The 25,801-nt window shown below is 44.5% G+C and overlaps 2 protein-coding genes across 2 annotated transcripts; one reads left to right on the top strand and one right to left on the bottom strand.

The window, feature by feature from the left end:
* Positions 1–25,593, bottom strand: T265_10694 (hypothetical protein; the record flags this gene model as incomplete). The annotated part of the gene is made up of 9 exons (XM_009177149.1): positions 1–384; positions 3,028–3,193; positions 3,311–3,416; positions 5,679–6,023; positions 6,901–7,129; positions 9,888–9,963; positions 11,570–11,960; positions 15,580–16,808; positions 25,545–25,593. 9 exons carry the CDS (start codon positions 25,552–25,554, stop codon positions 60–62), a joined length of 2,877 nt encoding a protein of 958 aa, XP_009175413.1.
* T265_15235 (hypothetical protein) lies at positions 2,400–2,836 on the top strand (the record flags this gene model as incomplete). The annotated part of the gene is made up of 2 exons (XM_009177150.1): positions 2,400–2,537; positions 2,789–2,836. 2 exons carry the CDS (start codon positions 2,415–2,417, stop codon positions 2,834–2,836), a joined length of 171 nt encoding a protein of 56 aa, XP_009175414.1.
* Positions 25,594–25,801: the final 208 nt, after the last annotated feature.

Genomic DNA, 25,801 nt, shown 5'->3' with positions numbered 1-25,801 from the left:
GCAGGATCAAAATAAGACATTCTTCGCGAAAGCTGTACATGAAAACGGATTTGATGGAATCAATCGACATCAACATCTTCACACACGTCGGGTTCTGCGTCCCACAACCACACAAAATCACCACCGGCTGTCAAAAGTCTGCTCTGAGTAGGGTGCGGTGAGAGGGAGTGGATAAGGAAATTTGCCGACTTCGCCGCTTCGATCGCTAACTGGCTAACAGGCTCATCGTCACTGGACAGACCGCCCCACATTGGTCCGCCAGGACTGTGATCCAAGGTAAGCAGCGGGTAATTGGACCGTACGAAATCCCAAATGTACACCAAACTGTGCGCTTCAGAACCACTGGCAACGTGAGCGTCGTTGTTCATCAAGACACTGTCCATTCTGAAAGACGAGAGAGTTACACAACTTTTACTACTATCCAAACCACAATCAAGTGCGACATACAGCAGAAAGTATTGTGTTGTTTCTGTATTGCACGGTTCGGAATAGCAGTCAAATACAAAAGACCCGAAAGCAACCAACTATCCACCAACTGAACGGTTCTATGCACACACCTCTACATATACCTGAGACCTGATTGATTCATGAACTCTTATGCTGAAGTGAAATGAGTCCATGAACTTCAGAGGAAGAGGCTCTCATGTAACAGAGTACATTCCGTCCAAAATGGCCTCCATTTGACGGCCTTCTAGAAGAAAATGAGTACAGTGTATGTGTGTGTGAACCGAAAAGCGGCGACAGATACGCGAATCCCTAATCGAAGTCGTTTCTAGACAGCTGCAGAATGCATTTTTCACGGCTGACCCAAAACCCGGAATCGACAGACGCTATTGCCACAAACAGTATCCTTATTCTGCTGCATTTTGCCGGAAGAATACTGAAATTCCCCATGGGTTAAATACTTGTCAGGAGAGCGATTGCTTGATTGACGATTTTGTGGAAAACTGATCCATTATGTCACAATCGATGATACCCACAGTTATCAGTCCAAAAGGTCTACTAGGTGGGAGATTTCAACTCTTAATAACGTCAAACGATGTCATTAGTTGTGGACTTAATACTGTTCTTTTGATACACACGCTTACCAACAGCTAAGTTCCATACGTGTTTCGTCGCTCAACCCTATGGTCACTTGTAAATTTACTGCTTGCTATAGAGGAAAATGTCGGTAGCTCCGGTAGCGTAGATGGTCGTTGACTTGTTCGCTGAGCTGGGCAATTTGATTGCAAACGTTTCATCACTAATCGAGGTGACATCATCAGTGCATTATTGGGGAGCGTAGCTGTGCCTAGCGCTACGCCCCTAACTCGCCTCTATTTTAGCTAGAGTTGTTTACCATCACATTTTGATAATAGTCTCAGTGCCCCCTGTTTACACAGTTTCGGCGATGAGTCCAAAAGCTATCGCAGAACTACTGTTCCATTTCACAGAGAGCCATCATAATTTCGTGTTCCTCCTAGAAGTTTCTCTTCCTACTCTTGGTTACATGGGTCAAAGCGGCTATAAACGTTTGTACGGTAACATCCACAATCTCCCTACCAAATGACGTAAGTTATGCTGACTGCAATATTGATAGCATATATTGCATACTGATTGAATCGGCTGTGCTTGGAGTTGAAACTGCACAGTGAGAGCACATCGCATCAAAGAACGATTTCATTCAATCCCATTTTCACCGTCGAATTCCGCCCATCCATATGAAAGGTCCCACACAGAGGAAATTTGACCGGAAACCAAATCACATAACTAGCGTTAACTCCGGATTATTTTGGCCACCCTAACTGTCTAAACATGACCACTGCCGTCACAGTAGGCCATAAAGATCTTGAATTTTAACTTAGTAAATGGACATTACGATTGTGGGGCCCTTGATGGGTTCAATAAACCGAATTCCCGGCAATTATTTTCGCAGGGTGCTAGTGTCATGAGACCACACATTTCTGGTGACACCTTGGCTAGTCTGATCTCCATGTCAGCCTACAATGACCGTTGCACACTTTCTCCTTAACACAGAACAAAATAGAATGGAATTCTCTGCAAGGCCTCAAAAACTAGGTCCTACGTTCAATTCACTTTTCTCGGTCCCAGACGTAAACTACTCACAAGGTTGCTGAAAACTCAGCCCACGACCGGCCTCGCCCTTCTTGAAGCTCATCCGGTAGGCGCAGTCCCCGAGTTTCCGTCAGCCTTATGTTCTGCTTGAACCCAAATTGCACTGTTTTCGAGAAAACTTCACGGCAGACCTAACACATCCGACATGAGTAACAACGCCCCAAACAAAAAAGCCGTACTGTACTCACAATTCCAGATCGACCGTACCGTTAATAATAAGAGACAAACTCAAACCGGCCCCAAACTGCACGTTTTCAGCTGCTTAGTGTAGCTAGCTGTTTCAGACTAAGCTGCGGAGTATGTATGATCTATCGCACACATCACCTACCGATCCGCTTACGGTTGTGGCGGAACGTTTGCAGACAGAAGGGACTGGTGCATTTCTCAGCGAATCTCTGGCGGATAACCGTCCAACAGTGAAGGTACGTAATTGGGAATCTTCAACCGCGCGACGTACTTCCGAACTAGGTCACATATGTGAATCTTCTCGAATCTTTAAGATCATAATGCGCACCCAAAACCCGAAGCTCCTGGCTGTTTGTCAACCGATGTCGTGCAGAGCACAATAGTCGACACAAAAGCTTTTGATTGACCTGCTCACCTTTGAATTGACGCACCCCGGCTTTTTTCGTGAGACCGACATTCAATTTTTTATTACACCCTCCACCTACAGATGTGGGGTCTCTCTTCTGCAACCGACGAGAGTAATGTGGGATATTAAAATTTCACAACCAATGTCGTCTTGATGTTTCATTGCAAAGAAACGAACACCAGCTTAGGCTTTTTCAACCGGTCTCCTCAGTTATCGACGTAAAAGCATTTAACTGTACATCATTCTGGAAACAAACAACAGAGAAGAACAATCCAACAACTTATGAGCTCACTCTTTCGTAAGATCACATTCAAACTAACCGGTATGTCTTATTCACATGTCCTGTATATTTGTTAAGAAGCTCCCCGTTGAGGGCGTCAAACAAACGTAGAGTAGAGTCTTGAGTACCGACCAAAAGACATTGACAATCCATTGTCATTGAAACCGACGTGACTGGATAGCCAACATAATCCTCCGTCATTTCACCTAATTTAATGAAGATCAAACATTGTGTGAGGGAGTCTCGAGAAGTCAGATGGACATGTATCCTGAATTATCGTCAACTACGATATGGATGACCGTCGTCAGAGAAAAATCACCTACCTCGACGAATGTCATAAATGCGGACGCACTTGTCGACGGAACCCGTAATGATTTGCCAACGAGAAAAAGCGACACATGTTACGCTATCCTTGGCCTCGTGCATCGTCTAATGGATAAAAATCAACAATATCGGGATTATCTCAAGCCAAAAGTTAAACACTGTAGACAATAATACAGGTAAGCCTGGTGATGAAAAATGTCTCCTCAAAACCAACGAGTGAATTCATGTTAAGGAGACTGCACAAATACTGCGTGCACACCCAAGTTCCAAATACCGTCGAAAAGCCAGAGAACGAGTGCTCAAAACTTAAAAATAACCAGAAGGTAATGGCGAATAGCGTTCTGGACACACCACCTAGCGGGGCTTTGCCATAACAGGATTGAATTTGTTGCAAGTGGAAACAACTCTACGAGTCAATCCAGTGACTGAACTAAGCGGGAAGGAAACCTAGTGCAAACCTACCACAATAATGTAACTACATCTCCAGACACCCATTTAGACACTTTGATTAGAAAGTGACTACAACAACGCTGTCGATATGGATAAACAAACACATCTTGCAGCGTCTTCAAGCATGCACAAGTAGAATCACGGCGAGTCCATCCCAGAGGACTAGTTGCATCGAAAGTATGCCTCTGTCAGATCACAGGTTGATCATTTCTCCGCTTGAGCACCGGAAAACAGCACCGGTTTCAGTACACGCAATACATGATCAAACATGCAACTTTTGGTACTGGGCACATTTTTGACCGAAATCCGGGTTGCACAACGCTACACTCGTTCTCCCGCTGAGGAATTGCTAGTACCACCTTAGACGAGCTATGGGTCTCAGATAACAGCTGTCGAACACATGAAAACATCTCAATTTGGCTGCTTGCTGAAGCCACGCCACACAGCCGTACAACAAAATGGCCGGTACCACTGCCTGATGAGGACATCACTTGAGAATTAAATTACACCGCTTTGACTCCCGTAAATGTTTCAAATTACGGAACGAAGAAGAATAAGACAGTCCTTCATTCGAAAACAGCGAGCGATGGTGAAAGGTACCCACTACGGTGGACCCTTTGCATAGCAGATAATAGCCGAACGATCACCCATAAAGATGGTTAAAATAAGCAAGGTTCTACATATTCTACACTGATCAGAGTAGGCACTGATAGTTGATCCAGCAGTAATGAATTTGTGTGCTCCAGCATTTGTTAGACAGTCCAGCTGACTGTGAACCAATCGCAAGTTGATTGACCAGATGAGTCGGATGGACGCACCTTTTTCACTTCAAATTTTTTATGAAAGTAGATTTCATGTTATTCCTTCTTCACCCTACAACAATCTCTTTTTACACAGAGTNGCTCTTTCAGGTCACCGATCATACAAATAAACCTACCAAACACTGAACAGCTCAACTAAAATAAAATAGAACTGCAAACAAATTTTCTTGATACAACATACTACTCATACTGTTGCCGAAATCTCTCCGAAGTTTTCACCAGCCAATCTGAGCTGTACTTCACCTCAGGAAAATATGTTTCCATATCCCGAAAACCGTGCCAAATGAAACAAGAAGCATGCTATGTGCAGCACATTCAGCTGAAGGATACCATGAATAAGTTGAGTATCGCGTTAGCAGCCGAGTAACTTACGCACGAGTATATGTCGCCCATGGGGATCGGAGGCACTAGCCGTAAAATTCGGACGTGCCACACAACCAAAAGGATTCAAACGAATGAAACTCTGACCTCCAAGCCTTAAAATCTGGTACATGTGACAACACGATAATGTGGGATCTGTCCTGGAACCCTGCTCGTAGCTTTTGACTAAATAGTCTGCGATTATGGCAGCGGGTGTTAGGGCTTTCTTAAGGAGCATGGTGATAGATAATGCTGGAAATACATAAAAACATATAGACTTGCGTTGGAACACTTATGCTTTCTCAGGAGGTTTTCGTGGTTTCATGGTGAGATGTGGATGAATGAGAAAAAAATCGAGTGTGGCCCAAAGTAGCTGTCCGCAGTCCCGACTAGATCAGGATTGGTTCGAATCTGTAGTCAGTGATTATGTTGGAATGTGTTCATTGGCACTTGCATATTGGGGGTCAGCTGTGAAGTTACCGCTTGCGTGCATGTGTTTGTACGTCCATGAGGACAGCGGAGGAGCCTCACATTGGGCAGATTCGTTAGTCATCATAATTATACCAGCAATGAGATGAACGAGGCAAGGTATCAAGAGTACAAGTTTGAACGTCGGCAGATCTATAAATGCTTTGGGTTGAAGTTCGCAAGTTGTGAGTTGAAAAAACTGTAGAACGGATCTATAATCAAGATCAGTGAATCGCGCGGAAAATATTCACGACTTAGTGAGAGTTACCTGAACGGGGTAGGGAGTTTTGGCTCGGGCATCCCACACTAATACCATACCGTCCACTCCAGCAGAGATAAGGATCGGACTGGGGAGGCTAGATTCCGAATGCTGAAACGGTGCGGCAAACCTGACTGCGTTCACGCGTCCCGCATGCCGACGCCAGCGTCGAACAGATTGTCCGGTACCCACGTCCCAGAGAACAACGAGGCAATCAGCACCACCTGATCCAAGCTGGCTGTTGTCCGAATTGGCCTGTTCAGGGAAGGTGGTGAGATTAGGGTTAGGTGATACGATATACACCACGGTTTTACGAACTTTACAAACATTACTTGTACGAAAAGATACCGGCAACTGAAACATCCTGGTAAGATCAGTCTTCCATGTTGTAGGATAATTCAGGCCAGACAAAATGAAATTACTTGGTGCCAGAGCTGGGGGATGCACCATTAGTGATTTTCACCCATCTAGGGGGATAGTCATAGCATAAGAAAACTGAAACCCCCCTTTCATGTAAGGGAAGAGGATATAGTTCAACATCAGCGTACGTTGGCACACTCAAATACAAGTTGAGTGAGTGTTTGATCAAATATATTTATTTACTACTTGTTTGAATAAAAGTGACTCGGCTCTCTTCAATTTTCATATCGAAGTAATGTCAGATCCCCGGAAATGGATTGAGAAAACCATTTAGATAGGGTATTGAGCCGAAGTCCTCTGATACGTTTTTGGAAAAAACTGTTAGGAAAATAAGTTTCAGAGGAAGGATCTCGATTGGACGACTGAGCAACCAACTGCAGGCAAGAATTACGAATCAATCAGAGTGCAGGGACAAAATGACCTATCAGGCTCCATGTGTTTTTACTCGCTTGTTTGCTGGTAAATGGGCTGAGTTCACGATTGGCGTGCCGTTTACGTACAATATGATTGGCATGAACTGGTAGCCAAAGTACAAGTTGTGTACCAAAGTATCTGTGGTTAGTCATATGCATAGTGAACGTGGGAAAAGAGTTTGTGGACCAACTGACCCAGGCTAGTAAACTGGGAAACAGATAAAAACATCCAGACACTAGAAAAATAGACGAGCTGGTTCTTATAGGTTGGTTTTTAAACCTGCATTCCGTTACGGAAAAAATATAGAACAAGACAAAACGCAAGGGAGAAACACTTGTGTTTCTGATTCAGAAAACGTTACCAATCACGGGGAGGCAATATAACCCAAAAACATCACCTGAGCATCTGACACTTCGCCACCATGACCTGTGTACGTCTTCAACAAACGGTCCTTGTAAGGGTTCCATAGCTTGATAGTTTTATCCCCACCGGCAGTGACGCAGTATTGCCCGTCTGAGTTGAACCGAGCAGCTCGAACAGCGGACTGATGACAATGTAGTCGACGAGAGGCTTGTGTGGGGAGGGGAGCTGGCTTGGATTCCGATAATCTATCTGAATTCATCATGCTGAAATGGGATAATTTCAGGCAGTAACAAAGCTAATTGGGGGTCGGTAGGCAATCAGCGCACCTTGATGAATAGCAGAAGGAACAAACGTTTAACAAAGGACACTCCGGAAATCAGACCTACTTGGAGTAGCGAGGATGTTGTACCACGGCGAGTAAAACTGAACTTAAATTTACGACTTATTAAAAATACGCCTACACTGAACGTGAGAACTGCACCTCCGAATTCGGCACTACAAAATAGTAAATTTTGACAGATCACCCTATATGAGCAGGATATGCCGAAGCATCAACCCAAGGTCAAGTTTGCTATTTCAATGCGAGCAGATGAGCTGGAGAGTTTCGCTGAGTCCCCCACCAAAAGAAATGCGGAGTGCCAGCGTCCGAATGAAGAAAACAGTCTGGAGGCGATGAGATGGGTGCATCAAACAAAAACAGGCAACTCCTGCATTCCTGTGGAATGCCAGAGGACTATAGGTGGCAGCCGCATGGCCTACTACTGTCGATAACTTCTAGTGCGTGCACCTTACTGGTACACAAAAACCTGAGCCACATACCGAATTGTGAGCGAGTGCTAGTTCCGGTGATCGTTGGTAACGGAAAGTACAGCTTTTTCAAGGAGCAGTACACAGAGTGTGCTGAAGCCCGATAAAATTGACACATATGTTGCTTAATCGGCCTATTAACAGTATGAAACGAATTCGCTCCAAGACAAATAATAAATTGGTTCGAGAGATTCAGCGATCCATCTGCAAACGATGTATTCCCGAAAGGTCATATGTACAGTGAGCCTATCCAGCAATGGGATCGAGAAAACTCTTTCTACCATCGAGAGCTGAAAGAACGGTTTTCACATGTGGTACAAAATAAGAGACCCGAGGCGTTCCACAAACCCTTTAAGTGGATTCGCCATTAAGAATAACCACCAGTTGAACCATCCCCTGGGGATACACTAGTTACATTCAACTAACACGTACAGCTTCTCCCTCTAGTGTCGACATTTTGAGGCACACTTTCTGGTAGACAGTAGTGCAGCTGTAACACTTTCGGTGCCTAGATGACATACCACTCAAAGGAAGCACCAGGGCTGAAATACTGCCAGGTTGCCCAAGCCTAGACAGATAGACTCCTTGAGGTTCACTCAGCTATCAACCTCTTTGGACGGTCTTTTCGGATGCCAACACCTATGGTTGGTTTGCAGTAATATGTTTGCTGTAGGAATTTCACCCATTGTTACTCAATGGTTCATCCCAAGAGCAACTACAGTCTAGACAGACGAGAACTGTCCACTACTCGAGTTACGAAATTGCCGTTTCCTTAATACGAAAGTTGTATCATGCTCAACTACCAGAAACACAACACAGGAATGAAAGTCTGATTTCTCCAGTCCGGGCCAATTAATAGCATGAGAGTACAGTCCCCCTGGTTGTTTTACTACATTCAAGACCCTCGGGAGCAACATGCCATCGCCTGGAAACGTGTCCAAGGCTTGATTTGTAGCGGAATGAACATTATGACAGTTTCGAACAGCGTCTGTACAGCGTTTTTGACAGTTAGGCTACTGGACACGCCTTACATTAAGAACAGAAATAGAAGCGTACAATTTACTAAGTCAGTTGCCGCACGCACTGAAAAAGCTTGAGATTTCGTTACACACGAGGCGTGTTTGGATACACTGGGGTGAGTTTTGTTGCCAAAACCCGGAATGCCGCAAGTCAAGATATAGGTACGACCATCTGACCATCCGTGTGAACTAGATCACTCCGGAACCAAAGAAAGACCATGGTGAGTAATACCTTGGCAATGCCTCGTCCATCAAACTGTCTTCAACGAACACGACAGCCACGCCGCTGGTATTAGCATACGGTAAAATGACTATTGAATGGACGTTATGGCTGTTTGAGACCTAGAGGAGGCCAACTAAACGACAGCCACACGACACCGCGATTGAGGAAGGGAGATTCTTCCTATTGAATACGCTGTTGGTGCGCTTCCAAACGACCACTTCTGATAGGATAACTAAGTGAACGAAGGAAAAATGCTCCCAAGAATGAGTGACAGAAAATTTCCCACAGAAGTGCCCCTCGAAAGTATCCTATTTAGCTCAGTCACAGAGTAAGAAATGTTAATTCCGGTCCTGGACTTCGTCAACTAATCCACGGGGTATGATTCCAACCAGAATTTTGCTCTGCGAGCGAAGTCCCAAAGCGTTGGGACAGTGCGCACCTGTTTTGCCTTTTCTAGGAATCATCATTAGTGTGCATGTTCCTAATTTCTAAGACGAATCGAATTTCGATTGGTGAATGAAACACAGGTGGTTGGTTAGCAGAGACTAACTCGCACTTAGGATAGAGCAGCACTCGCCATTCAGGCCCGCGGTCTTAATTACACAATTGTGCGCTAACGGGTTTCTCCAACAACGACTGTTCAAACAGAAAACTCGTGCGAGTTGAGAGTTCTGGACGGATTTCACATGGTTTGTTACAAGGTGCAAATCTTCACCACTATTAAGTGACGGTAAAGTCTGACATATGGAAATCGTAAATCAGCTGTTGCGCTAATCGGATAAACCTAGAGTGCCTTCCCAAGGCTATCAACTATCAGGCTATCTTTCATGATCACTCGTTTATTATACCGTGCACCAAATCGGATGCTGTCAAATACAAAACAGCTTCATCTAAGGGGCTCTCTGGTTCTCGTATTTAGTTGTTGGTTATTGGCTAAGAGCAGCTCAACAGCATCTAAATGCAACTACTTACACAGTGAGATAAGTCCAAGCTCGCATTTCCGGTCCAGCGGCGAAACTAGCTACGGCTCCCACATCTTGGGACTCATCTGGCATCATTAATTAGAGCAAAAAGGAACTCGACGGTTACTGGCCTATGTGACATGTGATATGTGATTTGGGTCCACATGCGATACGATCGTCCAAAGTCAACTGTCAATGTTAACGTCAGTCATAGTTTTAACTCCAGCTGAACAATGCTGCCAAGGCTTCCAGCGAAGTGAAATCTATAGCTTATCTCCCAAATCTGCTCTTCACTACACGGCCAGTCCAACAGTCATGAGGCACAAATAACCGCAACGAGTACAACAACTAAATAAAGAAAAGCAATCAATCTGTCGGGACCTCCCATCTCTGTGTGGAGGCAGGACATTAAAAATACCTGAGAATATGCACAAAATCTGTATTAAGGAGGAATAACATAGCCAAACAGAGACCCATTGATTAGGAGAGGCGGACGCTCAGGAACCCTCCAAAAGCTTCACTCGCTCCATCAATTCCTCTGAAAAGAAAAACAGAAGCAGACAGAACGTAAAAAATGCACCAGAAGGTTAAAAATTAAAAGGAAAAGAAACAATTCTGGGGAGAATTCTGCCAATACATGGCAGATGTCGAGGTTAGCTAGAGAAATTTCGTCCAACATGAAAACCGGTCTTCAACATAACAGACGATCAGTCAGGTTTGGACCAGTAAGAAGCTACGTACACTCAAGAGATCATATAATAAAAAGGCAGAGCTGCACAGTCGATTAGGCACACTCAACCCTCGTAATGTATCAGTCTTGATTTCGTGTGAACCAGGCCTAATTTTCACAAAAATCTAGCGCGAGGCAGTTCACTACACAAACTAGTGGAAATCAGCCTGACACAGCATATCAGGAATTTACGATGCTCCAAAGTGAAGATACAACTTTGGAAGCGACACACGACTAATCAGCGAGATTTTCAAGACAAGGCAGATAATGGAACAACATTCATGATTGCAACAACCTGCTAATATGCGTTTCATTAAGTTGTGCAACTGTACTAACTCAAATTTTTGCGCCACATAATGGATGATCACCCTTGCGATGGGGCAGTACCCAAGCATTCCTTGTTGTTCTTGCCAAACAGGCAAGCAGACCAAGCTCGTGTTAGCACTGTCGATTTAAACTGGACACGTTTCACACCAGAGTCAAATCAGACGCACGAAATCTTGATCTCTAGTCTGTGCCAATAGAAACCAAAAAAGATTGCAAACTGCTCGAATTTCGCCGCAAATCATAGATTACGGGCAGTTTCAATCCGCAACATTAGCAGAGCTCACTTACCACCTTGAAGAATATAGTCGTGGCAATATAAAACAGAATCACCAATAGGCCATAGATAAATTCCCTAAAAGACCGAGGCTGTATTCATACAACAAGGCTTATGAGTTCTAATTTTGAGGAACATAGACTAAACGAGGAGTTGAATGAACTGACAGTTAGCAAAAGCGTCAGCGTCTGTTCAAAGTTACTATCCTAAAACTATTTAGTCAGCAATCAGGTCGGCAGTCATCAGGTTTGGAAAAAATGAAGCCCATGTTTGATTTGATTTTGTAAATAACTGTCCCACGGAAGACACACTTCGAAAAATGCAAAGAACATACAAAATATGCCATCCGGTCGAGACTTACGTGTGTTCTGGTGAATCCAATTTAGTGAGTGCATATGGCAGTTCAAAATTCGTGTGACTTGATGCATGGCCCCAATTCCCTCTTCAGGTTGACCTGCACCACCAAGAATTTTCGACAGTCCACCGTCTTTAGCCTTCACATCATGTGTATTCCTAGCCAAGGCTGCTCCGCCCGAAACTTTGGATGTGGCTGAGTTGACTTGATCTGCCATTTCTCGCAAGTCAGACAAAAGTTGTCCCAGTTCTAAATCTACGTTGGTTGCCAACTGGAATATGGATTCTCTTTCAAAGTCTGAGTGAAGTTGGCCCGGAGGAAGTTCCTCCGCAGTCCGTTCAAGCGTTTCTAGGAGCTTTTCAAGCTCCTTTTGGTGACCGTCTATGAAATCAAGCTCCTGAAGAAGGCGAAGGGAACGTCAAACCGCGATAATGAACATCTCACGAACCAACAATGGTATAAATTCCAGTATATTTAAAACGCGACGTAACGAACTAATCTAGACAAAAGTTTGTGAAACATTCCGGTTCGTGGATGACAGAACGAGAAGAAATGAGAAAATACGGCGATGAACATTTTCGGGTCCACAACTGTGCACCTCTAAAAAGAAGCAGGCTTTTGCTAGTCCAATGAAGTTTGCATTACCTTGTGGTTCCAGCTGCAGAAAGACGTCCACCGCCCCCCACCCTGCACTGTAGAAAGTATGTATCACACGATTCTAACTTTCAACAAATGTCCATAACCCACATCAGGACAAACTGATTAAGCATGTTTTACAATTGCGTAGGAGCCATGATTACCGTTTGCACTTGCGAACGAAATTCACTACTAAGAAGTTTCCCCTTGCCAGAGGCTTCGGGTGGCTTCCGTCTAATCAAGACTCAAGGCTTTCAAGTTGGCATTCAGGTATGATGCGGAACAATACATCTCAACCAATTGATTTTCGTCACCAAATACTCACTTCGAAGTCTGGTGTGCTGAGTCCTCCAGCGGTCTTACTGGCTGGCTGTTTCAACGGCTTTATCGAAAAAAAGTGCACTTCAATCTGATTGGCATACGTGCAACATCCAGTCCACAATAAGAATGACTTTGCGCTTCTAGAGGTTGTCGTTCGAGGTAATGACATGCAAATCGGCTCCTTATGTGTGGGAATTCATCCATTTTTAGGCAAAGAAATTAGTGCGAACGAATACGCCCACTTCCAAAAGTGAGTAACAATAGTGTACCATTTAGGTATGCCAAGCGAACTTCGGACAATGAGGAAACTAGAGTGCTAGGATTGGTGAGTCTGCGCACCGACGCGGTCAGTAAAATAGGGAATCACCTTACAAAATACGGCCCCATTTGTGTTACTCTTGACGTCTATTCAAAGGTGAAATGTGACCATGAGGAAAAATGAAATGAGCGTGCTTGGCAGATGGGGAGTGTCCTCGCTATGTATGATAACTCCTACAGTGGACTGAAAAGGGATTAACCTGCTCGATCATCCTGTCTCAAATGGTCTTTCCTCGTAAAATTTACTGTATCCGGGTCAAGGACTGAAGCAAAACTTGAACAAGTCGGTAGAAATTGACTAGTGGAATGCATAGTTTAAAGGCCGGTTAAACGAAGTGGCTCGGCGCACGATGAACTAAGTCTTGAAGGAAACATTCTGTTCATTTAGACGTGTTGTCAAGATATGTGCTAGTATGTCCAGCGGTATTGCGCAAAACAGATTACGAGGGATGAATTTTAGCCGGCCAGTTGTGAATGAGGGGAAAATAGCCTTCCAGAATCAACCACGATCACAACTGTTTCCAGGTTGCCAGCCGATTCGGTCCAAAAGACGCTGCGCTGAGGTCGAATCGGCTGTCCCTTGTCCAAGTCGACAACGCCTGCATTTCGTCATCAGCCAAAGAAATATCGTCATTGAGAGGTTGGGTTCATTTGTTCCCCAAGTCTGCTTACACTTATGTGGTTTCGGAAAAAACATACCTAATATCCCTATGTGTACTTTTTAGGTAATGGCGTTTAATCAAAAACCTTTCAGGGTAGTTTAAACGAGCAACGTACCAAAATGCAGTTTCCCAAGGAGAATCAAGTCGGACAAATGCTATTTCTACTGATCCCCATCTGTAAATGAAAGCCGTGAGTTGACCTTGGGTACCCACGAAAAACAAGATAGTTTAATAAATTGTGGGCCTGCACATCCACATTTCATCCCGTTTTGTCTTCAGTTCTCCGAGTGATCAAGCAATTAACCTGTATTCAAGCACTCATTGAAACAGAAGTAAATCCACCTATCGAAGTATTACAAGACGAGTTACCTTAACCGACCAACCAGACAACAATTACAAAGGACTGATACCATGTCAGAAGGCTGAAAGAGAAGCAAGCTGTTTACACACACTCCCAACAGAAAAGGTACCTTAGATGTCATCCGGAAAAATCTCCAGGGTTACGAAATTAAAGCACATTTTCGGGTAGTCAACAGCCTCCCATAGCACAAAGATCACCAGAAGAGAGAAAAGAACCGCAAAACTGCGCCTAAGGGATACACAAAATCAGTTGTCACGAAAGGTCATCGTATTAGGGTGTAAAAGACACAGACAGTGCTGAATAAGATTAGTCAGACATACGTGGTACGTCTGACATCTACCACTAAAAAAGAAGGGCTTTACTGGGCTATCACCTTGAATACCCTGGTAAAAAATCGTAATATTAAGTCTGAGGGGGTAAAAAAGGAGGCACAAATTCACCGGAGCGGTCAACAGACAAGAGTCATGCATCAAAGGCAATGACGGAGGCGATTCGTCGCCTGGCTGCATCGGAGTTCGCGGGGCGAGACATGGGTCGTAACCAACCGCCTAGACAAAACAGTGACAATTCTGAAATTCACGCACACTCGCAAACGCACCAGTAGTTCTTAGCCGGTGTGAAATTCCCCCACAGTTGGGAATTTCAGTCATGAAGAGAGGAATTAGGGTTGGTGGTTCGCAAACTCAGACCTTCGCAATACCGATCGAGTTCATTAGACTGTTTTGGGCAAGCGCAGCATTCGCACTTTGTAGTAATTGCAATCACCATACTGAACGTTTTATGCATCAGGTATACTTACTCCCAGGACGGAAGACTGACTGGTCAAAGTACATTAGCACGCCGTCGAAAGTCTCTGTGCAACAATACTACGGTCGAATTCGAGTCTTTATCTTTTGTTTTCATTAGATTATAATGGCAAGCCAAGGAACTGGTGATAACAACTGAAATGAGGATAGAAATTCACAGATAAATAACTAGTTCATCTGGACGAACTCAGATGTGCTACCTACGATACAACAACAGTTTCTGTTTGCATATGCTCCCGCCCAGGTTTTCAGTGCCGTAGTAAAGAATGCTCCTGTTTAAAGGCTTCCAATTTCATGAAACACATATGTTATGCTCGAAGTAGGTCAAATGGAAACATACATCCGGAAACTCTAATTTTGGCTCATGCAATGAATTAGAACATAGATCAGCGGCAGACACCGGAACACACAAGACTGCTTCACATCAGATGAAACGACACTTTCAGTAGTTGCGGTCGTTTGTGAGACGGTTTTGTATTGTCTTGGGGACCCCGCAATACCAAATATTCTTTAAGCAGGTATTTCGTCCTCTGATAACCTCGCCAGTGATTGAAAGGCCACTCTTATTGTTTTGCCAGTTAATTAACGTAATTGATGACTGCTTGGCTCCAAGCAACTTTCCTTGCGTTTAGTACCTGTTTAGTCTCTAGACACATGTGAGACTAACCTAAGGGACGAAGTGCTCCATGAGGACAATCTTCGTCGAAAGTCAACTCGGGATCACTTTGCTCAATCCATTGACACTATGGTGGCACAGTTTGAACACACACAAAGAACACCAAAAGGCTCTGGTGGAATGTTAGAACTCTAGGAGTGTGGTATAAAAACTTTGAATATAAGGCCACCAACGCTCAAACATACAGTTAGTGGTTCGGAATGTTCTACATTGAGATTACGAAAATGTACGGTTACCTGTTCTAACTGTGCTTGTTCCTGCTTGCATGCGTCGACTTTTTCGTACAGCGTTGTAATTTTTTCTCCGTTACTCATCAGCGCTTGATCCCATTGACTGATTCGTTCCGCTTCATCCATAAAATATCGTTCCTGATCTTCGAGTTCATGTGCCCACTTGTTAACAAGTTCTTCAAGTTGGTGGAAAGTCAGTGTAGACGGTTTAGTCACTGACGCAACACTGGTTGTAGTCTGCGAAGTAGGTGCCGATGTCGTCGCCGTTGTCGTAGAGCTAACTGTGGGTAGGCCAAGGACGCTAGTTCCGCCAACCGTAGGGACAGGAGCCAGAGTAGTACTAGTAGTCGGGGTTATTTTCAAGGCAGACGCTTCTGTCTTCCCGAACAAAGGACCAATAGCTGGTTTGGATGCATCAGTCGTGGAGGGTATGGCCGATGGCAAAGTGAAACCCAGGCTAACAGAGCTAGTAGATGCTTGTGTTACTGAACCAGCCAACGTCTGGGAAATAGAGCCAACCGAAGTGATAGGAGCGGAAGGAACAGCAGGAACAGTCGAAGTTACTGCCTTGAATAAAGACGAGGCAGAGGTTGACGGTTGGGAAAATATTCCAAGGGGCGCTTGGGATGGTGTAGATGAAAGTCCAGTAACGGTGGAAGTGGTGCCTGAGAGAGCACCGAAAGATGGCAAGGGTGCACTAGTGGTAGTTCCCGAGTGGATAAAACTAGACGCTCCAAACGACGGCAAAGCTGAAGATACAGATGTGGACTGACCGAATCCAGGAGTCTTCGCCGTTTGCAAACCAAAAGAAAATCCACCAAGACTACCTGCAGCCGTTGAGGCGCCTTGTGTTGAGACAGGTGCCGCCAAACTCGCTTGTTGAGAAACGGGCGCACCGAACATAAAGCTTGTTGGTGTGGACGAACCGGAGGTAGAAGGTTGCGTGGCTGCTGTACCAAATACCAAACCAGGTTTTGTCGTTTGAAAACTAAGGCCAAGCGACGCCGCTGTGGTTTGAGGCACAGATGTTGTAGTGCTGGCCGACGCAAAAGGGCTAGATAAACTCAAACCGAGTGAAGGAAATACGCTGGAACCTGAAGCAGCCGTTGACAGACCCGGCAGAGAAGTTGCTGTGGTTTGGGCAGAACCTGTTGAAGAGCCAAAACCGGTGGTGCCAAAGGAAAACCCAGTGCTTCCACCTGAGGAAGTCGTGCTTGGTAAGCCAAACTGGAATCCTACAATAAATGAATCAGATGTGAGAAACGGGTGCATGATGTGAACCATATTTTTAGAGGAACCATGCTCCGCTTTCGACACACGGTGCGCTAGTTTGTTTACCCTTGCGACCCGCTGATTAATAATGGGAGTTCCTTCTGATACTCACGGAGTTTCTAACAGAAATTTGATTAATGAATGCATAACTGATAAATACCATTTTCTTGCCTTCCAGTCTGGAGGTTGAGGCGTATACGGCAGACTGTTTCTTAAAAACCCATACAAATATGGCAATACGCCAGTACCTAGCCACGGCCGTGCGGCTGGTCTCTTGTAGTGGTTATTATGGGTGACGGCCCCAATTGCCTTACCGTCCGGACGGTATTCCATCCGGTACACAAACCTGAAATCCACAATTGATAATTGTCATATCATATTGGCCGCCGCGTTGTGCCATCATTCGGTTCAGTACAGACGGCAAGGCAGGTAAACGAAAGCATCCTGCCGCTGAACTATTCCGACTTGCACTCTCACTAATTCTTTCTTCTCCCCCACCACGACCCACAACTAGGACTGTCGGCTACGTACGCCTTGTATCATCATCATCATCATCATCATCATCATCATCATCATCATCATCATCAACAACAACAACATCATCATCATAATCGATAACACAATATCAGTCCTCAACACTGATGATTCGCTGCCGTACAACTGTGAATTTGTAAGGAAAAGAATGAAAACCAAGGCAAAAGGGACTTATTGTCCACACCTCCAGACACTCATTCAGACACACAGGGAAGAAGCTGATAACAACACCGCCAATGACATTGATAAGCGGCTACATTTTGCGGTGTCTCCAACCACGCAGAATAGAAAGTATCTCATCCCGGAAAAAGAGCCGAATCGATAGCACCCAGACTTATCGTAATTACTTTTATAACAGTAAACCAGGTTGGAAGTTGGCAGCAACTACGCTTTGGCACTAGAAAACAGCACTCTCTTCGATAGTGGATGCAATAAACGATCTAACCACACTTTCTGGCGACAGACACATTTCTCGAGTAAAATCTCTGTTGCACTAAACAAAACTCATCCATCTCCTTAGCTTTTCGTGTCCACCAGGCTTCAAGGTCAGTGCCCACGCTAAATTTCACCCTCAGCATCAACCTCTCCAAATCCGTCTCCGTTTACGGCCCTGAAAACCCCGAAATCAATTTCCAAACCCCGAAAAGCCGGTCAATTAAGCTGTCCTTTGTGTTCAAACCTTGAAGCAAGCAAGGGGACCAACTACTCTTGCCCGCACAGTGGGTTTTCAATGCACTGACATATACCGTAAGGATGGTTAGATCTTAAAAGAATTCTACCTTTCTGTAATATTTCAGAGACTGCCATGACTATCCTCTATGTTCAGATTTTTTCTTATTAACCATGCCTTCGCCTTCACATTCCGCTTATGTATGTCTGTTCTTAGACAAGTAAAGCGCTATTCATTCTACGCTATTCGGTTTTGTTCTCGTGCTCAATCAGAATCGATAATCCGTCTATAAGAATTCATTTGTCTAAGAACGTAAAGGAACCGTTGCTGCGACCCAAGTATTTGGACACAGATCCAAATCCTCCAGGCGTCACACTGCGTTGGAATCATTGGTTCCGAACATTTCAAACGTTTTTGGGCACTGTCGAACCGCCTTACCTAAAAAAAACTCAAAACCTCGATCCATTTTGTGGAAGCATCTGTATAAGTTCGGTGACTGTCCCAAGCACGAATACGCTATCAGTACACTTCAAATTTTGCACGTTCGTCCTAGGAATATAATTTACGTTCATCATCTTCTATAAGCTTGCAAACAAGACACCAGTCGAGATGTTGATCGGTTTGTTCAGAGGCTTAAATGTTTGACCTAAAATTGTGATTCCAAGGCGGTATCCGGGATTGGTTACCAAAACAAAAGCGTACGTGATGCTCTGATCAACGGACTCCAGTCTGCTACCATCAGAGAAAGACTTCTGGTTCAAAATGAACTCACTCACGATGAAGCAAATGAATCGGCTAGGTCCTAAGAATCGGCCCACAAACAAGCTTAGTCATGCTCACATAAGCAACCAATATCATTTTCTAGGGCTACACCGCCTTTAGAGATATCTACGGTTACTCCTTCACAATCAACCTCCTCTGATTCCACACCTTATCTCTCGTCAATCAATTCACAGATACGTTATTTTTGCGATCGTTCCAGGCATCCACGATTCAAATACCCCGAAAGTGAAGCAGTTTGTAAATTATGTGGCAGAACAGACCATTTTCAGCGTTTGTCAATCCAAATTTGCAAAAAATCACCCAAATTGCACGACGGATTCTGCCTTATCTTCCCTGTTGACTGCTACAGCCCCGAACTGCTTGTCCCGCACGGTGAACAGCACAAAGGTAAACGGAACATCACTTCAGGCCTTCATGGACACAGGAAGTTCGAGCAGTTATATATCTCCTTTGGTAGTTCGTACACATGACTGGAAGATATATGCTAACGATTCTGTGGTTACCATGGCACCTACCTCTCTACCGTCTTCAACTAACGGCTACTCTAGGCATCCACTGATCACAGGGGTACTGTTTACAAAAAATCAAATTACTGGTGTTGCCCAATTTATGTGCTGATGTACTGCTAGGCCAAGACTTGGTCTGTCTACATAAAAAAAAGTTGAAATCACATTTGGTGGGAACCGAGGTCCATTCACGCTCTGCGGTCTAACTGCTGTTACGGATCCCCTCCTCACATTTGGTGGGAACCGAGGTCCATTCACGCTCTGCGGTCTAACTGCTGTTACGGTTGAATCCCCTCCTCTTTTTACTAACCTCTCAACTAATTGCAAGCCTATTGCCACGAAATCGCGGCGCTATAGCACTGGCAATGAATAGTTTATCCGCTCTGAATCGACTAATGGATAAAGATATAATTGAACCTTCGAATTCTCCCTGGAGGGCTCAAGTACTGGGCACGAAAAATTCAAACACAAAAGACGCATGGTAGTGGACTACAGTCTAACCACTAATCGGTTTACCTACCTAAACGCGTAACCGTTACCGCGACTGCATAAAACGATTGAAGAAATTTCCTGCCATGCTGTCGTTAGCATGGCGGGAATGCACACCATCAAGTTCCAACCAGTGAGAAGGACAAACCGTATACCGCTTTTGAAGCGTATGGAGCCTTGCTTCAGTTCCGTCGTTCTCTTTTCAGTGTTTACAACGGAGTAGCGTTCTGCGAACGTACTATTGACTATATAAATAAGACTGAGAACCTAAGGGGCACATTCGCTCATATCCACAACACAACAACAACAACATCATCATCATAATCGATAACACAATATCAGTCCTCAACACTGATGATTCGCTGCCGTACAACTGTGAATTTGTAAGGAAAAGAATGAAAACCAAGGCAAAAGGGACTTATTGTCCACACCTCCAGACACTCATTCAGACACACAGGGAAGAAGCTGATAACAACACCGCCAATGACATTGATAAGCGGCTACATTTTGCGGTGTCTCCAACCACGCAGAATAGAAAGTATCTCATCCCGGAAAAAGAGCCGAATCGATAGCACCCAGACTTATCGTAATTACTTTTATAACAGTAAACCAGGTTGGAAGTTGGCAGCAACTACGCTTTGGCACTAGAAAACAGCACTCTCTTCGATAGTGGATGCAATAAACGATCTAACCACACTTTCTGGCGACAGACACATTTCTCGAGTAAAATCTCTGTTGCACTAAACAAAACTCATCCATCTCCTTAGCTTTTCGTGTCCACCAGGCTTCAAGGTCAGTGCCCACGCTAAATTTCACCCTCAGCATCAACCTCTCCAAATCCGTCTCCGTTTACGGCCCTGAAAACCCCGAAATCAATTTCCAAACCCCGAAAAGCCGGTCAATTAAGCTGTCCTTTGTGTTCAAACCTTGAAGCAAGCAAGGGGACCAACTACTCTTGCCCGCACAGTGGGTTTTCAATGCACTGACATATACCGTAAGGATGGTTAGATCTTAAAAGAATTCTACCTTTCTGTAATATTTCAGAGACTGCCATGACTATCCTCTATGTTCAGATTTTTTCTTATTAACCATGCCTTCGCCTTCACATTCCGCTTATGTATGTCTGTTCTTAGACAAGTAAAGCGCTATTCATTCTACGCTATTCGGTTTTGTTCTCGTGCTCAATCAGAATCGATAATCCGTCTATAAGAATTCATTTGTCTAAGAACGTAAAGGAACCGTTGCTGCGACCCAAGTATTTGGACACAGATCCAAATCCTCCAGGCGTCACACTGCGTTGGAATCATTGGTTCCGAACATTTCAAACGTTTTTGGGCACTGTCGAACCGCCTTACCTAAAAAAAACTCAAAACCTCGATCCATTTTGTGGAAGCATCTGTATAAGTTCGGTGACTGTCCCAAGCACGAATACGCTATCAGTACACTTCAAATTTTGCACGTTCGTCCTAGGAATATAATTTACGTTCATCATCTTCTATAAGCTTGCAAACAAGACACCAGTCGAGATGTTGATCGGTTTGTTCAGAGGCTTAAATGTTTGACCTAAAATTGTGATTCCAAGGCGGTATCCGGGATTGGTTACCAAAACAAAAGCGTACGTGATGCTCTGATCAACGGACTCCAGTCTGCTACCATCAGAGAAAGACTTCTGGTTCAAAATGAACTCACTCACGATGAAGCAAATGAATCGGCTAGGTCCTAAGAATCGGCCCACAAACAAGCTTAGTCATGCTCACATAAGCAACCAATATCATTTTCTAGGGCTACACCGCCTTTAGAGATATCTACGGTTACTCCTTCACAATCAACCTCCTCTGATTCCACACCTTATCTCTCGTCAATCAATTCACAGATACGTTATTTTTGCGATCGTTCCAGGCATCCACGATTCAAATACCCCGAAAGTGAAGCAGTTTGTAAATTATGTGGCAGAACAGACCATTTTCAGCGTTTGTCAATCCAAATTTGCAAAAAATCACCCAAATTGCACGACGGATTCTGCCTTATCTTCCCTGTTGACTGCTACAGCCCCGAACTGCTTGTCCCGCACGGTGAACAGCACAAAGGTAAACGGAACATCACTTCAGGCCTTCATGGACACAGGAAGTTCGAGCAGTTATATATCTCCTTTGGTAGTTCGTACACATGACTGGAAGATATATGCTAACGATTCTGTGGTTACCATGGCACCTACCTCTCTACCGTCTTCAACTAACGGCTACTCTAGGCATCCACTGATCACAGGGGTACTGTTTACAAAAAATCAAATTACTGGTGTTGCCCAATTTATGTGCTGATGTACTGCTAGGCCAAGACTTCCTTGGTCTACATAAAAAAAAGTTGAAATCACATTTGGTGGGAACCGAGGTCCATTCACGCTCTGCGGTCTAACTGCTGTTACGGTTGAATCCCCTCCTCTTTTTACTAACCTCTCAACTAATTGCAAGCCTATTGCCACGAAATCGCGGCGCTATAGCACTGGCAATGAATAGTTTATCCGCTCTGAATCGACTAATGGATAAAGATATAATTGAACCTTCGAATTCTCCCTGGAGGGCTCAAGTACTGGGCACGAAAAATTCAAACACAAAAGACGCATGGTAGTGGACTACAGTCTAACCACTAATCGGTTTACCTACCTAAACGCGTAACCGTTACCGCGACTGCATAAAACGATTGAAGAAATTTCCTGCCATGCTGTCGTTAGCATGGCGGGAATGCACACCATCAAGTTCCAACCAGTGAGAAGGACAAACCGTATACCGCTTTTGAAGCGTATGGAGCCTTGCTTCAGTTCCGTCGTTCTCTTTTCAGTGTTTACAACGGAGTAGCGTTCTGCGAACGTACTATTGACTATATAAATAAGACTGAGAACCTAAGGGGCACATTCGCTCATATCCACAACATCCCTATTTGTGGGACTGCCCAAAGTGAGCATGACCAAAACCTCAAACCTTTCTCTGAAACAATGAGAAAATATGAAATTACCCTTAACTGAAAGAAAAGCATCATAGCAACCAAACAAATAGGTCTTCTCGGCTATGAGGTCTCTAAAGGAATTATTAAACCAGATCCTGGATGAATGGACTCTATTTGTCCACCCCTAACCCACATGACGCTAAATCCCAATGAGTTGTTGGTATGTTTGCCTATTATTCACAATGGATACCATACTTCTCTGACAAAAACAGTGTATTTGTCAGAAATAAGACTTTCCCCTTACCGGAGCGTGTACAACAGTCCTTCGAAAGTTTAAAGGAGTTAGAAAACGCTATGGTTGTGACTGTCGACTACAACACCTCCCTGGTTGTCGAGACATAGCCACTGCTCCATCTCTGGCTCAGAACGGCCGACCGATGGCCTTTTTCCAGGACACTGACACCGGGGAAAAAATCAGCCTATTACTGAGAAAGAGACATATGCCATCGTTGAATCTATCCGTAAATGCAAGCCTTATCTTTTCGGGGAACACTTCAAGCTTATCACTGACCAACGGTCCGTTTCCTTTACGTACGGTGTCGCAGATAAGATATAAAAAAACAGTAAAACCCAAAGATTTAAAATGGAAATCGCTGCTTTTAGCTATGATGTCAGCTACAGACCTGGAAAAGACAAGCTGGTGGCTAACACCTACGCACCAATGTGATCCGCAATGAAAAGTAGCACACGCAGGCAAGGAAGAAGTACCCACCCAACTGCGCACTGATGATGTCTCCTCGTATGGTGACGAAACGTTTGCAAGCCAATTGCCAAGCTCGGCGAACAGATCAACAGCCATCTGATCAACAACCAACGAAAAGTAGAAGAAATTCATCCTTCATTGTGTCATCCCGGAACTACTCGCATGCACCACTTTGTTCTTTCCAAAAAATCTGTCATTTTCCCTCCAAAATGTCAAACACGTCACCAAAAAATGCACGGTTTAGGCTGCCATCAAACCGCAATTTCATAAACCACCTGCGCTATGCTTATCAAAGCGACTCAACCATTCTGCATCGATCTTAAAGAACGTCTGCCTTCTATTAGTCGAAACCGATATCTCCTTACTATCGGTGACGAGTTTTTCCTTTTCCATTTGCCTTTCCTTGTGCATACCTTTCCTTGTCTATACCAACTTGGATAACTATTCCAGAACCTGTTTTACTGAGTACGAACCAGTCGTTGAGGGGATCGAACCCATAAATTGCAATCCACATTACGCCCATGTTCGTTTTCCCGGCGGAAAAGAAGGCACTGTATCGGTCCGCCATCTCGCTCCTTGTAGTGATCGCACACATGTCAACGATTTCACGCGTACCTCACCCAGTGAAGACAATGGCGATTATGCACCCCTTCTGTCTGACTTGCACGCGCCTCCGCTCAATAACACTGGAGATAATACCGATCATACTTCAATTTCACCCCCGTGTCCGGGCGATGCAGCTGCACCTACAAATACATATGACCCCGGAATATCTGATTTAGCCAGGCTCAAGCAGTGCACGCGGCCCTACATTTTAGGGAACCGAAAACCCTAATCACACTTATCATTACCCCTTAGTAGATTTTTTTATTCATTCATTCAGTACCTGTGTCCGAGTTACACCTCTTTACACACAATCCAACGGCCCGTGTGAACCTCATGACCATTCTTTGTGTTCACATTGTCCTTTCGTAGTAACCATGCTTTCGCCTTCAGTTTCAGCACACGTACGTCTATTCCTAGATAACTAAGCTGCCATTCAATCTACCTATTCGGTCTTGTTCTCGCGCTCAATCAGAATCGATACTCCGTTTATAACAGAGATCCCATTTTCCTTCTGTTGTAGCCAACTGAACCCCAGAGATCTTTCTTCGATTGATTTATTTGTAATATAACCAATCTTCATCCGATGTCTTTGTCTTCTTTCTTTAGGGTTTTCCCCACTCAAATACTTGGACTATCAAATGCGACAGAATAAGTTCCATCAAGTTCCTATATCACCCAGCTAGCCCAGGCACAATATATACTTCCTTTTGATTACCGAATGTCCCTTTACAGAAGTAGTCCCCGTAACAGATGGGACCGTTTGACTACGTGTTGCCCAGCAACAAAGAAGCTCCATACTCAAACAGACCACGCTATCATCAGGTACAGATGGCGACGATTGGATACCTGTGGCCCCGACCATGCACTTATCCGCTTCGTGTTTTTGTTGAATTTTTAATGGCTACGAAGAACACGCACACCTCATTCGGCAATTCAGGGGACACGCAAAATCACAACCTATGGAATCCAACTCATTCAACGATTACTGGAGCGAGATAACCATAGCACTGGCCGAACTGCTAACCAAGGGCAAATCCAGCAGGCGTGTTCCAAATAATAAGCCCCTGAAAAGTTCGAGGATGCATTCTCAATGGGCTAAATGGATGTAGACAACTGGGATTAGTTCGTGGGAGTTATCCTCAGGGTTGAACTCCAAAATTTCGTCTGATAGGATTGGTCCTGATTAGGCGGACGCGGTATTTGAGGAGCGATTTACACAGACCATGCGATCTATAGCTTCGCGTTCGCCGTGGCTTAAAACAAGCCGGCCAGAAAACGCTCCCACATAGAATCTTCAAACAAGGTGGCCGCGAGTTGCTTTTGGACGAAAGGTACTTAAAAGTAACTGTGCCCTTCATAAATACCGTTCTCTTTCGACAGATTAAAGTAACACTGGGAGGGACCTCACCTGTAGACATTATTTTCCGTCGTAGTCAGCAAACAGCCCACCCTGAAATGGTCAGCCTCAGGAAATCAGCGCTCTGATTGGTTGGATCGAATAGACTCATCAGTCGGCCAGTGTAAAGCAAGGCGACGAGTGTCACCGAACTCTATAAAAAAACGGGAATAATTTTCCCGGAAATATGACGCTAACTAACCAGAGTGGGCGCGGAAATAGGGATTGGTGATTCTAGAATGCGAAAATAGCAAAAATAGCTGCCAGAA

Source organism: Opisthorchis viverrini (assembly GCF_000715545.1).
Source record: "Opisthorchis viverrini unplaced genomic scaffold opera_v5_395, whole genome shotgun sequence".
Lineage (NCBI taxonomy): Eukaryota > Metazoa > Platyhelminthes > Trematoda > Opisthorchiida > Opisthorchiidae > Opisthorchis > Opisthorchis viverrini.
Note: the sequence above shows the minus strand (reverse complement) of the source record. Positions and strands in the feature narration are given on the sequence as shown.